Raw genomic sequence first — 15,764 nt, forward strand, 5'->3', positions numbered from 1 at the left:
AAACAGTTTGGAGTGTACATCCCATCATCTTAATATCCCATCATCTCAGAGATTTCACACAGTGTTAATTCTGACAGTATTTTGATTTAGTTTTAGTCTTTTGACAATACCATTGCTATTTGCAACGCATGTTGAGCAAGGATTCCGAGGAAAAAAGGTGTCAAGTTTTAACACAACAAATCTTATATCTCACTTGAAAGGTCGTCATCGCGGCGAAGCTGTATTAAAAGAAAATAATAATTAGGCACTTTAAGCAGCCTCCACTGCTGGAACGGCAACGGCATTCCAACGTCATATTGTGCGTTCGCGACTTCAGCTGCTACTTCGTGGCATTCTACTGTAACCGTCTACTACGGGAGAACAGCTGTTTTGCCGTAGTCGTTACAACGTGACAGCTTATGTAGTTAAATGTTGCGTTTTATGGTATATACCATTTAATTCCATCAGTATACGATTCTACCATTAGTCTTTCATTTAACCTGTGTTGATTATGTTTTAAACTTAAGCTAATTTTAACGGGGTTTTTTTCGTTTGTACAAAGATATGTCTGCGAGACTAAAGATATGTGAAGAGAAAAATGTAATTATTGCCTAAACATCCTCCTCTTAATCCATCATTTGTATTTAAATGAATGACTGAATGCCACGTTGTACCGTCTTGTTTAGGTTGCTTAATGATTTTTATGTTCTCGGCTACGGCGGTGTAACAGCTAACTTCCGGTCAACGTAGCCTTCCATTCGCAGCTGTTGCTTAAAGTCCCTATATAACTTCCTCATCCTCATGCACTACAAAGGTTGAATAGATGCAGTTCTTTATGCATGAAATGTTTGAATATAAATTTGTTGTTAATGAGTTGTTAATTGCAGATAAAGCATATTTCTGTCATAGTTCTGTTAAACCATTTCTGTTACTAAGTATTGTGGTGCCTTACACAAAAAAATAAAAACATTTGAAGAGTCAGGACTGATGTTTGCTATTATAGTTAGGCCAGAGCTACTAAAATATCAGTTTCATCAGTGCATCTTAGATTTTGTATTCTCCTGGGTGCACAAACTGCAGATTATATGAAAATTATAATATAAAAATGTGAACTTATCGGTTATTGGTATCGGTTCAAATGTTTCATTTCGTGCATCCCTACTCTTTAATGTCGATCATCCACCCAATTCAAGTTTCGTCCCATATATTCAAACTTTTATTCTATATATTCAGACTTTCATTCCATATATTCAAATTTCATTACATATATTCAAACTTTTATTCTATATATTCAGACTTTCATTTCATATATTCAAACTTTCATTCCATATATTCAAACTTTTAATCTATATATTCAGACTTTCATTCCATATATTCAAACTTTCATTCCATATATTCAAACTTTCATTCAATATATTCAAGTTTCATTCCATATATTCATACTTACATTCAATATATTCAAGTTTCATTCCATATATTCAAGTTTCATTCCATACTGTCAGGAGTCCGGGCCCTGCGTTTCTCCCTCTCACCACCAGAGGTCACTATCTCCTGGATTCAATTCCGGTTTATGCCTGTGATTTCTGTCTGAGGCGGTGTCCACTCGTTATCCTCCCGAGGCAGCGGTGTCCACTCACAGTTCCCTGAGGTGGTGGTGTCCACTCACAAATCCCTTGAGGCCGCGGTGTCCGCTCATGATCCTCCCGAAGCGACGGTGTCCGCTCGCGTTCCTCCCGAGGCGGCGGTGCCCGCTTGCGATCCTCCCAAGGCCGCGGTGCCCGCCGTTTGTCTGCTCATCCCATCCCGTAACAGTACAAATGAACCACTTGAAGACTCAGAGGCAATGGGAATTTTCTTATACCCAGCTCCCGGGCGACAGAGGAACCAAACCCCAGCCAGTGGGGCGCATCCCTGCCCACAAGACAGTCGCCCCTTCGGGCAGTACACCGAAGACCTCTTCAATTCAGGCCAGGGCTGGGGATTGGAGAGAGCACCCTCATCCACGCTCACGAATCTCCCGAAGCAGCGGTGGCCGCTCACAATGTTCTCGAAGCGGCGGTGCCCGTTCACGATCCTCCCGAGGCGGTGATGCCCATTCACCCATTCCCTTTGGGGTGGTTTCAGTTGTGTGTGTTTTTTTTTTTTGTGATTTATAAATAAAAGACCCCGTCTGCCTGCATTTGAGTCTCCGTCTCTCCCATTCCGTGACACATACGTTCAGACTTTCATTCAATATATTCAAGTTTCATTCCATACATTCAAGTATCATTCCTTATATTCATACTTTCATTCAATATATTCAAACTTTCATTCCATATAATCAAGTTTCATTCCATTCCATATACTCAAATTTTCCAAAATATAAATTGTTTTATATATATATATATATATATACTGTAACACTTGCCCCTTTTAGACTTGCACTCTATTCATTTACTAACTGCTTATTTTCTCAATAAATAAATAAAACTAACACTAGCTTCTCTAATATTTTTGTATTCTATTTGTTTTCTTTTTATTTATTATACGATTAACAAAAGTAAAAAAGGCCTCTGACACTAGCTTCTCTAATCTTTTTCTATTCTATGTTTTCTTTTTATTATATAATTTAAAACCCAAAAAACCTATGTCTACTGCGTTAAGCTAACTGAGACTTGTTATAGCATTTGCATATCATTGCTCTTTTGTTGAATTTGATTGCTTCCATTGTCCTCATTTATAAGTCGCTTTGGATAAAAGTGTCTGCTAAATTACTAAAAGTAAGTAAAGCAAAAGTAAGGTGGGTGAAAGGCAGGAACTGCATTTTGACCAATAGGAAGTCCTGTACTTTCCAATCAAATCAAAATGTAGCAAACCTTTGTCCACTATTGTGGTCAGAGAGGGGCCCTGCCATAAACTTGGCCCTGGAATGTGCTGTCCACTACAGTGGGTATGGAAAGGTGAAAAAGAAAAGAAAATGAATGACATTCAGGAAAAAAAAATCCACAAGAACTGACGAAGTTACGCAGTCCGTGACAGCCAGATCGTTAATGGCTGGTCTATGTGGCAATAAAGTAATAAACGGGCAGGACATCAAATGCTCGCCTATCATTCATCGACCTCAAATATGGCTTTTGATCTGAAAGATGTATGTAGTAGCAGCGCTGTTCAAGTGTTTGTGCGGGGTGTGTAAGCTGAACATTGGCGCTCACTGCATGACAGATGGAGGTGCCGGTGTAGTCACTTGCTCTTAAGATACTCTGTCATTTTTGGTCATACAGATAAGAGTAATACATCTTTCGAATCTGTAAAGACACTACGTTTATTTGTGTGCACTCAGAATAACATCAAAACCTTGCACTTTTGTAAAATAATGAAAGCAAACAGGATGCGTTTTCTGTCGTCTCTGAGCCCGTCACTTTGAAACTCTGTGTATACTTGGGAGAAGTCGATTAGTTACCAGAAGAGACGGATGGCAGCGCGTAAGTGTTTTAATACTTGTTCGTAGTTCTGTTGTTTAAATTAATTACTTGCTGCTAGAAAAGAATACTTCGTTTCCTACCTATTTCTATTCTGCTTTTTCGTTGTGGTTTATATTTTTGATTGCACTTACTGGTAATTATAATAATTGCCCCTTTAGCTTAAACTCCTTTCCTGCACTTAAGTGCGAAGTGTTAGTTTCGATTTGAGCCATTGGCCCTGCTATAGGCTGGTGGCTGTGCTAATTAAAGGCGGCCACAGCGACTGTAAAAACTATTTAAACTGCTCGGGCACTGTTAGACCCCGGGAGAAGTCGATTAGTCACCAGAAGAGACGGACGGCAGCACGTAAGTGTTTTAATACTTGTTCATAGTTCTGTTGTTTAAATTAATTACTTGCTGCTAGAAAATAATATTTTGTTTCCTACCTATTTCTATTCTGCTTTTAGGCTGGTGGCTGTGCTAATTAAAGGCGGCCACAGCTTTTTTTCACTCTAGACTGTGTATTTGTTTGAGGTCTGCGGGCTGACGTGGAAGCGTCTACGGAAGTGCTCAGCCGTCGTGTTCAGCCACCTTGTGTGAAGACCGACGAGTGTAAAGACCTGTGACTTTTTCCTGTGTGACTTTAACCGAGGAACGACACCGAGCTACACACTTAAGTATCTTTTTTCCTTCCCTCACACACTCTGCTTTCCTATCCTCTTTCCTTCTACCTCTATCATGTGTCTCCAAAACATTCCGATTCTCTCTCAACCACGCTCTAAGATCACACGCAGACGGCAACGTAATCCTGCTAACCTACACCCTATCTCTACATCTTCCACTACACCTCTTGCTTTCTCTGTGGGTCTCTGGAATTGTCAGTCAGCCATCAACAAAGCTGACTTCATTTTTGCCTTTTCTTTAAAATCCACGCTCATCATCTTGGGCTTGACTGAGACCTGGATTCGTCCAGAAGACTCAGCAACCCCAGCTGCTCTCTCTACTAATTTCTCTTTCTCTCACTTCATTTCAAACAATTGGAAATACTCAACCCGCTCTACCCTATGCAATTACAACTCATTTGAATCTCATGCCATTACTTTATCAGCTCCGATAAAACTCCAGATTGTGGTAATCTACCGTCCCCCTGGCCAAATTCTAGCCACCTTCCTAGAGGAGCTGGACGGGTTGTTGTCCTCTTTCGTGGAGGATGGCACTCCACTCTTAGTCTTTGGTGATTTCAACATTCACCTAGACAAGCCTTATGCTACAGACTTCCACTCACTCCTAGCTTCATTTGATCTCAATCGCCTTACCACTACTAGCACGCACAAATCAGGCAACCAACTTGATTTAATTTACACATGCAATTGTACTGCAGATAACATTCTGGTACACTCGCTACATATCTCGGACCATTTCTTCATTACATTTACACTACATTTTGCTACCCGTGTGCCACCAACCCCCCTACCAGTTACTTTTAGACGAAATCTACGCTCCCTTTCTCCCTCCCATCTTTCCTCTGTAGTATCCTCCTCTCTTCCCTCACCTACCCATTTCTCATCTCTGGATGTAAACGCAGCTACTGAAACTTTATGCTCTACCTTAACCTCTTGTCTAGACGACATCTGTCCTCTCTCCTCTAGGTCAGCACGGGCTGCCCCTTCTAACCCCTGGTTATCTGATGTTCTTTGTGAACATCGGACTACACTCAGAGCGACAGAGAGAAAATGGCGCAAATCAAACAATCCGTCGGACCTGAGTAGGTATCAGTCTTTGCTCTCATCTTTCTCTGCTGATGTCCACACTGCCAAATCCTCACATTTCCGCAACAAGATCAACAGCGCTCCAGACATGCGTAATCTCTTCAGACCATTTAATTCTCTCCTCTGTCCCCCTCCACCACCTCCCACCACTTCTATTACAGCTGATGACTTTGCAACTTTTTTCACAGACAAAACTAGATCGATCAGTGATCAGTTCTCACCTCCACGCACAAAGGACCCCCAACCAACCACATCCACTGCTAAAACTCCCATCTTCTCATTCTGTCCCCTGACGGAGTCTGAAGTATCCAAACTTCTCCTCTCCAACCATCCTACAACATGTCCTCTTGACCCAATCCCCTTGCACCTTCTGCAAGCAATATCTCCCACACTCTTACCGCCACTCACACACATCATGAACACATCCCTCCTCACAGGCATCTTCCCCATTGCGTTCAAGCAGGCTCGGGTAACCCCACTGCTCAAAAAACCTACATTAAACACTTCTCTTATAGAGAACTATAGACCTGTCTCTCTCCTTCCATTCATAGCGAAAACACTTGAACGTGTTGTCTCCAACCAGGTCTCATTGTTTCTTTCACAGAACAACAAACTGGTCGCTAAACAGTCAGGTTTCAGGAGTGGCCATTCAACTGAGACTCTCGGTCACTGAAGCCCTGCGAACTGCAAAAGCCCATTCCAAATCATCAGTCCTCATTCTGCTGGATCTATCTGCCGCGTTTGACACTGTCAATCATCAGATACTCCTGTCCACCCTCTCATCACTAGGCATCGCTGGAATTCCACTTCGCTGGTTTGAATCCTATCTCACTGGTAGGTCTTTCATGGTGGCCTGGGAGGAGAGGTATCCAAAGCACATACACTGGTCACTGGGGTTCCTCAGGGATCGATTCTTGGACCCCCTCCTCTTCTCCACATACACTACATCACCGGGTCCCATCATACAGGCACATGGATTCTCCTACCACTGCTATGCTGATGACACACAGCTCTATCTCTCTTTTCAACCAGAGGATCCAATGGCAGACATCTCGGCATGGATGAAAGAACATGGATGAAAGAACATCACCTTCAGCTCAACCTGGTAAAGACTGAGCTTCTTGTCTTTCCCGCCGCTCCGACTCCACAGCATGACTTCACGGTCCAGTTAGTTTCATCAACAATTACCCCATCAACTTCGGTCAGAAATCTTGGTGTAATCTTTGATGACCAGCTGACCTTCAAAGACCACATTGCAAAGACTGCTCGATCTTGCAGGTTTGCACTACACAACATCAGAAAGATCAGGCCCTTTCTGATGGAGCATGCTGCACAACTTCTTGTCCAGGCCCTTATCATTTCTAGGCTGGACTACTGCAATGCTCTTCTGGCTGGACTTCCATCAAACACAGTCAAACCTCTACAAATGATTCAGAATGCGGTGGCACGACTGGTCTTCAACGAACCCAAAAGAGCCCATGTTACACCTCTCTTTATCTCATTGCATTGGCTACCAGTCGCAACCCGCATACCTGCGCTCACTATTAAGAATCTACATCCCCTCCAGAAGTCTGAGATCTGCTTGTGAGCGACACCTCGTGGTACCATCACAAAGAGGCTCAAAATCACTCTCCAGTAGAGGTCTTCACGGAGGACCCGAGACCCGAGGACCCGGGACCTCAGGGAACCCGTATGGGTTCGGGTCTATATTTTAAATGGTCAGCCGGGTCCGGGTCGGGTCCCAATCTATTACTTCGGGTCCCGGTTCTGTTTAACATTGTGTGTAATACCCGAGTCGATCGGAGAACACCGCACCCGCCAGTGATCAGTGTCAGTCAGCACGCCTGTGTGCTGCAAACTTGCAGTTTGTAAAATTAGGATGAGAAAATTGTGAGCGGGAAATAAGGTGGGGAAAAAAAAAATATTTTTTTTTGCTAAAAAATAATTGCTTAGAGTCTTTATTACAACCAACAAAAAGTATCGTTATTGTTTCGGAAACGCAACAGTCGAAGTTGACTCCAGATGGAGAAAAAAAAAAAACTGCGAAGTTGCATTAGTCATCCGTCACTGACCGTGACAGCAAGTAGACTTTTAAAGCAATAATCAGTGGATTAAGAAGAAGAGAGGAACGAACAGCCAACATGGATGGAAATGTATTTGCTAGGAGGTTTGTATGCATCACAGTCAGGGAGAAGGCTACTAACAGTAGTAAGGGAATTATTAATATTTTTTTCTCTCGCAACTTGTTATTGACTTAATATCAGTTTGCTGTGCAATATGTGCCGATCGGGTGCAGTCGGGTCTGTGTCTTCCCAGCCTGGTTCGGGTCCAAGTTTCGAATAATGGTCGGGTCCGCGTCGGGTCCGGGTAGTACATTTAAGGCATTTCTCGGGTCTGCACGGGTTCGGGTCCCACTTTCAAATAAAACATGGGTCCGGGTCGCTTCAGTGCAGCACATTTACAGGTCTCTACGAATTTTTGGACCCGTGAAGACCTCTACTCTCCAGAACATTCTCGTTCACCATTCCTGGCTGGTGGAATGATCTTCTCACCCCTATTCGGAGTGCTGGATCCCTGTCAATCTTCAAGCAACAGCTGAAAACTCATCTCTTTCGACACTACTTGACTTCACCCTACACTTAAAAAAAAAAAAAAAAAATCTCTTTCTCTTTATTTATTCCTTCCCTTGCTAGCTTGTACTTATTTAAACAATGCCTGAGACTTGGTGTTACAAGCACTTCGTTTGTCGGATTGCCTCTTCAAGATGAATCGCTTTATGTATTCCCCAATTGTAAGTCGCTTTGGATAAAAGCATCTGCAAAATGACTAAATGTAAATGTATACTTGCCTTACAGATATGAAAACATATATGGAGAGCACTCGTGTGGAAAGCACTCGTTTATCAACAAATTATTAAAATGTTAATGCAGTCTCCTTGCTGTTTTTCCCTGATACATTCATAATTATTATATCTGCCGGTGTGCTGGGGCAAGCTTTTAAAAAAGCTTGAGTGCTTATTAGCCTATGGAAAAGGCTCGTTATTATGATTTATATGGTTTATGAATAAAAGTGTGACTAATTCTTAAAATGAACGACTATTAGTCGACCAGAAAAATCTTTAGTCGAGGGCATCCCTAGTAATTGCAGGTGTGTCTAATCAGTAACCACAGTAAATATCAAGACAAGGAGAGACAGAAACCAAACACAGGAAGGATGCATAAACCAAAGGAAACTATAAGAATACATTTCAACATAAAAGTCCTTACAAAACACAAGACACCTTCCTGTGGAGCACAAGTATAAGACGCAGTCAGTAAACTGACTTGGCTCTTAATAAAGTTCAGAACAATTTAAGAAATCCATGCCCAATATAACTGATGGAGTCATGTCCTTATGCTTCAAAATAAGTTAAGTTACCATGAGGTTGATTCTGAATTTCACACTACCATTTGACTTTGCCTACAGCTGACTGTTTTTGGCTAGTTGCCAACATAAAAATCTGCCTTTTGCTGCATTGGAATGATTCATTTTGGTTTAACTGCTTCAACACAGATTAATGTATGAATGACAGGGAACTGCCTATAATTATCATATTTGGATGAAGATGGGAAGATTGACCATTCTTATAATAGTCTGTGATTTATTAATGGATTGCATCGTTCTATTATTGCTTGGAGGCATGATAGCTTCTTCCTTTGTTCATTAGAATTAATTCCATTGCATTTTGTGTCCTTTCAGTCCTTCTTTAATTGAGTCCTGTCTCTGACAAGCTCACCAACATTTTTGATGGGTGTGAAAAAAACTAGCCAGTCTGGGATTACAGTTGTGTAATAACAACTTGTACTTGTACCAGAGCCTGCTCGGGGCCCATCAGGGTAGGAATGACCCTGTGGAATCGTGGCAGACGAGAACCAAAATTGATTCTGTACCCTTGTTCTATAGTCAGCAGGACCCATTGAGATACATTTGTCAGATACTTCCACACTGCCAAATAGTCTACTAGGGGAATCAGCCTCTCGAAACTGACCTCTGGTGTGCTGTGAATAGCCAGCATGATGCACTGAAGCAGATGACCAGCAGGGAAAAAAGGAACTGACTGCTCTAATAACCTCTTTGGAAGATGCAAGCTTCTCAGGGCCGCTATGTTTCTGGGAGGACACTGAGAACTGCACTCACTGCCCTGAAGCACCAGAGGTGGCAGGGTTAACAGACCGATCTTCTGAGGGCACTAAGGAGAGAGGGGAACCGTGTGATGAGGTCTACACCGTTCTTGCCCTCAGAAGTTGACTCAGGGGACAGATAGCCCACAAGCATCTGCTCCACCCAAGGCAGTGCCCCCATAGATCAGTCCCACAATGTTGTAATGATTCATAACCGTGGGATAGGCAGAAAAGGGTCTCCCCCACAATCTCGACACCTTAGTGTGGAGATTGGGGAAAAGACAGAAAGCCCGGCATGGAGGTAGCAGCTTAGCATGCAGGAAGCGTTTGTCCAGTTTGCTCTTTGGGCGAATGTCCTGTTTTTCAGCAGGCCAGATGGTTTAAGTAAATTTTATGTTTAAAACATACTATTGACCAACATGTAATTTTTGTATTCAGCACAAACTGTGCTACAATAATATGTGACCAAGATGGATGTACATGTTTGCATTTTTAGAAAAAATATTATGCGTGGTTTGTAAGTTTTGGGAAAAAATGTAGCTGAAATAAGGCCATAAAACCCACACTAAATAGTCCTGAACAAGACTTTTGAGTAATCAGTCTTGTAGGCTAGAATATTTACTTCAAAATTATGTGAAAATCATTCTGCTTACTCATTCACAGAAAACAATATATTGATTTAAAATTTTCAAGACATGTTTTGTGATCGAGGGTCTATATGCGGGAGTGGCAATGGCCATGAATATTAAGTGAGTCTCACCTGAGAGACAAAGGGCCCTCCCTATGGGCCCCTAATGGCCCATCAGTGTGACTGTGACTGTGAGGCAGGTAAGAGAGAATGTGAGGAGATTGTAAAAAGGTTTTTTAATTATTTGTATTTTATTTACAACACAGTATAATCAAAACATACATAATGAAGGTCAAAGAAACATTATTGTGCACACTGATCTAACCACAGAGATGTGAACAGACTTTGAGTCATTCCTGCAACAGATTCTGTTCAACAAGTAAATCATACCTGATATTTACGTGTTTTATTTAAGTGTTTCTACTTCTTTCCATGGATTCAAGAAGAAAAAAAAACAATCAGTAGAAAAGGGGCTTGTTTTGACATAGAATATCAGTGTAGTTGAACATCTGATGTTGGTACAGCGCTCTCAGAGGAAAACAGTTTGAAGAGACATCAGGATACATCTGGTGCTGGTATCTGATTCAACAAAATACAAACAAAAAAAACATTTGTGAGCATGTTAATATCAGGAACATCTGTATATATGTCATAAATATCATATATATCACTATCATAAAAAAGAGAAAGAAATCTTATATCTGAGAAACGAATTATTATTGTTTAGCACGTTATTAAAATCTATTTCTGAACAGAGTAGGCTATTAATAATAAACATGTACTAAACATACTTAGACTCGTAGCATTCATCATGTTACAGTGTACACTCATATTACTTTTATTGTTTTATATAGAGCATGAAAACATCATAGCTCTGTAAGAAATTTAAATACAATGAACTGCCTATCATATTCAAAATGTTTTACACGATTTCAAACATTGTAGTCAGGAATTATAGTTTGGGAAAAACCCAACTATGATTTTGTAGTCATACAGTCTAGTATGTATGATTTTATAGTAGCCTATGATATGATTATGTAGCCACAGACTCAAGCATGCTTTGTACAATAAAAGGATGTACTTTGTACTATAAAAAATTATATTTTATATCTGAGAAACTAATTATTATTGTTTAGCACGCTATTAAAATCTATTTGTGAACAGAGTATTAATAATAAACATGGTCTAAACATTCTTAGAAGCGTAGCATTCATCATGTTGTCGTTTGGGGGAAAACCCAGCTAACTGTTAGTAAATCTGTTCAAGTTTATGTCACAATAACACGGTAACTAATGTAAAAAAGAAACATTACTTACTCATCTCCTCTGCTGGGTGAAATCGTGTTCTTCTTTCGAGGGAAATCCTGCCTTTACTCAGCTGCCTTCTTCCAGAAACGAACAGTAGCCGCGATGAAGGACCTCCTCTTTGTTTGTGTTGGGCGTTTGCACGCGCACTTACCACGTGGCTATTTACATATGAACAGCGCGCAGGGGCGGGTCACATTAGAGATAATGAGTCAGACGGGACAGAATGAACATCGTGTTGGTTTTATACGGATTACTTCGTCACAGAATGTTTGTTTTCGATAAGACTTGCTTCATTTCAAAGTAGACACTTCAAGCTTTCTATAGATATAACTCCCATGTCTCTGTGTGAAGTATTTGCTGAGTTACAGTTCATTTTAGTGACGCGTTTCTAAAAACAGTTCGCGGAGACGGAGAAGACCGAGAGCGCACCCTGTTTGTTTTCTTTATTCTTCAGAAGCACAAAGTTTAGTTGTTATTATGAGTGTATACAAATAAAAAAGTAGAAAAAAGTAGACCCCTTACAGATTCGAATGGTGTATTGCTCTTATCTGTACGATCAAAAACGACAGAGTAATTCAAGCTCATTTCAGCCTTATCAGGAAAATCTGCCTCAAAACGCATATATGCGTTTGTCGACCCCAGAGGGTTAAGTAAATTTTATGTTTAAAGACCAGTACTGTGAAATGCGTGTTTATTAGCTGTATTTGTGTGGGCTGAAAGGTGTAATGCTAGTGGATAATGTTTACTTGTTGCATGGCCAGTTACCTTTAGAATGTAGTGTTCTGAATGTGAATCTGGGCAAGCAAAGGCAGGCATTATCTAGAGACTTAACTCATGTATTTGAGCTGTTTTATATACAGTAACTAACTTTTATGTAACTATTAAATAAAAGTTTTATTTAACTAATGACCTAAACCGACCGCGTATCTAAGCATGCGCCTCTATGTGTGCCATTAACAAACAGGATGTCTCATTGAAAGAGATGATAGAGATGTGAGAAAATAACACCCGCAATTAGATTTACAAATTATTTCTCACTCCTGTGAATGGTGGGTGACTGAGACTATTTGCCAGCCATAAACATTCTCTACTGCTATGAGAACAAAATCAAGTTTCCTTTTTTATGACAAACAGCACAGTTCATTGTCACTTGCATTATACAGTATGATTGTTTTTTTATGTTTGTTTGTTGGCATTTTGTCTTGTTTTACGATAGGATAGTGTAGAATAGGCAATAAGCGAAGTGGGAGAGAGAGGGGGGTGAGATCAGGAAAGTTCCTCGAGCTGGGATTCAAACTCGGGATGCCCGCAATGCAACAGTGTTATATGTCGGCTGCCCACTAGGCTATCGCTGCCGACATATGGTATGATTGTTACCGAACAAATATGAATTTAATTCTCATATATATGCTTGATTGTAGGGCTGCCCCCTAATGGTCAAATTTTTATTAGTAGCTTTTAGTATAAGTCACACAGATTGTTAACGGCTAGTCTATGGTAATACAAGACATCCAAACGCTTGCCTATCATTCATCGACCTCACATATGGCTTTTGATCTGAAATATGTAAGTATTAGCAACTTTACATGGCCACTCAATCTAATATTAACCTAGAGAAATGTGCACTATTGAAGTATCTGTGCAGAGTGTGGAAGCTGAACAGTAGCGCTCACTGCAGGACAGATGGAGCCGCCGGTGCGCTTACTTGCTCTTAAAATACTCCTTCATTTCTGCTCATACAGAGAGTAATACATTTTTAGAATCTGTAAAGACTCTACGTTTATTTGTGCGCACTCACAATAACAAAACATTGCGCTTTTGTAAAATAATGAAAGCAACAGGATGCGCTTTCTGCAGTCTCGGTCTGTGAACTTGAGCACAAAATATTGAAACCCCGTGTGTGTTTGCCTTACAGACATAAAAATAAATATCTATAGAGAGTGAAATGTCTACTTTCAAATGAAACAATTCAAATGGAAGATAAATATTCTCAGATTATGTAATCCATATGAAACATGCATACAGGCACATCACTACTGCGGAGATAGTGAGTCAGTGTCGCTGACTTCATCTCTTAAACCGAGAACAAAGAAAGCACTAGTTTATCAATGAATTATTAAAATGTTAATGCAGCCTCCTTGTTCTTTTTCTCTGACACATTCATAATCATTACGTCTGCTGGTGTGCCATGGCAAGCTTTATGTGTGTGCTTGAGTGCTTATTAGGCAATGTAGGCAATTAAGGCTCATTATTATGATTTAAATGGTTTATTAATAAATATGCGATTAGTCGACTTATGCTTAAAATGAATGACCACTAGTTGACCAGAAAAACCTTTAGTCGAGGGCAGCCCTACTTGATTGCTTTATTTAAGGAAAGGATTGATGCATACTACACAATAATGTTTCATAATTTAAGATAATATATAGATCTTTCATTTACCTTCGTGGGTTGTAGAATATCAGAGGAACATTGCGTTTATATGCAATCAAGCTAATTAGCTTCAAATACAGCAGCTGCCAATCAGCTTGCACTATAAAACAACTGCTAGATGATTACATGTCAAAGTCCTAATTACTAATAAGTACTTAAACTTTTTTTTTTTTTTAGAACTGAACATGAACATTTAATAGACTAATAATAAAATACAGAGAGACGTCTCATTTCAGAAGACCAGGCTTATGCTTACGGCTGTGGTTGGGGGACAACATGTTTGAACAACATTCTTATCCACCAATCATTTCTTACTGATTTTAAGCCTAGGTTAGCTGTGCAGATCTGATTGTTTGTTAGGAATCAGTATTGATGTTCCGCATCACCAGATGATTGCTATTTAAGGACAATGTCCTGCTTTGCTATATCATGACGTACAGTATGAATGAAGCAGCATTAAGCAACAGCATGAAACAGATGTTTCTTCTGTTTCAGGACTACATGATTTGGAGCATCCAGATGTTTTATTAGCGAATGAATGGTACAGTAGTATCTTAAAATGTTTTATTCAGTGTCTCTAAAGTACCTTTTTGAGGAGTCTACAGAATGTGTTTGATGTTTGCTTGTATGTGACAGATTGGTTTGACTTTTCAGGACATACTGTAACACAGCGGAACATCCAGAACACAATTTCCTATCTCAGATTGATGCCATGAAGATGTATTTTAATGGGGAACCAGATTTGAAGTGTAAGTTGAATGAATATCAACACTAACATTTGTTCTGAAGACTACACTTTGTTTTTGTGTTGACCAATATTTATGTATTTTTCATTGAGAAGTTTCATGATGGGCAGCAACTCTTTAATATATATTATAGAGCTGAAGATATATTAAAAGATATTAGAGCATGAGGAATGTGTGTATGGGGGAGGGAGGGAATTATTTTGTTAGTATCTTGATTGTTTTGGTAGGTGATAAGGATCTGATCCAGGAAGTTCTATTTGATGCTGTGGTCACAGCACCACTGGAAGCGTACTGGACCAGTCTCGCTCTCAATAAATCCGAGTAAGAGCAGTAAATATTTTCTTAATACATTTTTTATAGTGCATGTTATTCCAAAAATATATTTATAATCTTTCATCACAATGTAATATATTGCCTGGCTTCTGAAGCAACTTTTCTTTTCAAATAAATATTAACCAAGCAGCTACTGTTCCCCTTCAGGAACTCGAGCTGCGTCAGAAAATTCTAGGGGAATGCCTTCAGCGATATCATGCTCTGAATCATATGTGTAATCAGTCCAATCGATGGGCGAGACATCACGGGCGGGTGACGTAACGACCAGGAAGCTGAAAGCACGTGAGGTGCAAGTGGCATTAGCTTTCTGTCATTCAACAAAGCTCTGTGTGTGTGTCAGTCACGATCTATGTTTTGTTAGTATTATTTACTGTTGTTTGTCAAGTTACAAGTCCAGCAACATATAAAGCTCCAGTATGTCTAAAGCTGAGGCATAGACAAAACATAAGGGTGAAAGCAGATCACATTACAGATTGTGTGTTCCTCCCTGCCCACGCTACATCACAAGGGAGTGAAACACTTGGGAGGGGATTGCACATGGATCTGGCGGCGGGTTGGAAACAGGCTCGCCCTATCTCCACCTGCATTCCCCAGATCAAGCGCTCTCTTGGGGTTCGGAAGCCCATGCTGTGGTTCTTCGCTCTTTGAGTGAGAGCGTGCTGCAGCAGCAGCTATCTTTCTCCGAGGAGATTGATATTGTTTTTATATCTGAGTGGCTCACGTGTTGCCGAGGCAACGTGTGCATTACGGTCATTCTCAGTTCATTATATGAATCTTTTCACATCAGACCGTGTTTACTTGTCTGGTTGTTTGGCTGAATTTAATTTTGAGGAATTAAATTATGTATTTCATCTGACGTATTTCAAGTGTCAATTATATATATGGTATACAGGAGCCTCTTGGGATAATTTCCTGAGTGAGAGCACGATGTTTACTTCTCTTCCTCCGAGGAGGTTGAGGTGGTCAGCA

The 15,764-nt window shown here is 40.4% G+C and overlaps 1 protein-coding gene across 1 annotated transcript in view; it reads left to right on the forward strand.

Moving 5' to 3' along the window:
• Window positions 1–15,764, forward strand: part of cacna2d3a (calcium channel, voltage-dependent, alpha 2/delta subunit 3a) — a 248,553-nt gene that overhangs the window by 188,695 nt on the left and 44,094 nt on the right. Inside the window, exons 22-24 of the mRNA XM_058785501.1 lie at window positions 14,212–14,257; window positions 14,371–14,465; window positions 14,690–14,783. Of these exons, the coding sequence (XP_058641484.1) occupies window positions 14,212–14,257; window positions 14,371–14,465; window positions 14,690–14,783 (235 nt within the window). The remainder of the gene's footprint in view (window positions 1–14,211; window positions 14,258–14,370; window positions 14,466–14,689; window positions 14,784–15,764) is intronic.

Source organism: Onychostoma macrolepis, chromosome 08 (genome assembly GCF_012432095.1).
Source record: "Onychostoma macrolepis isolate SWU-2019 chromosome 08, ASM1243209v1, whole genome shotgun sequence".
Taxonomy (NCBI): Eukaryota; Metazoa; Chordata; class Actinopteri; order Cypriniformes; family Cyprinidae; genus Onychostoma; species Onychostoma macrolepis.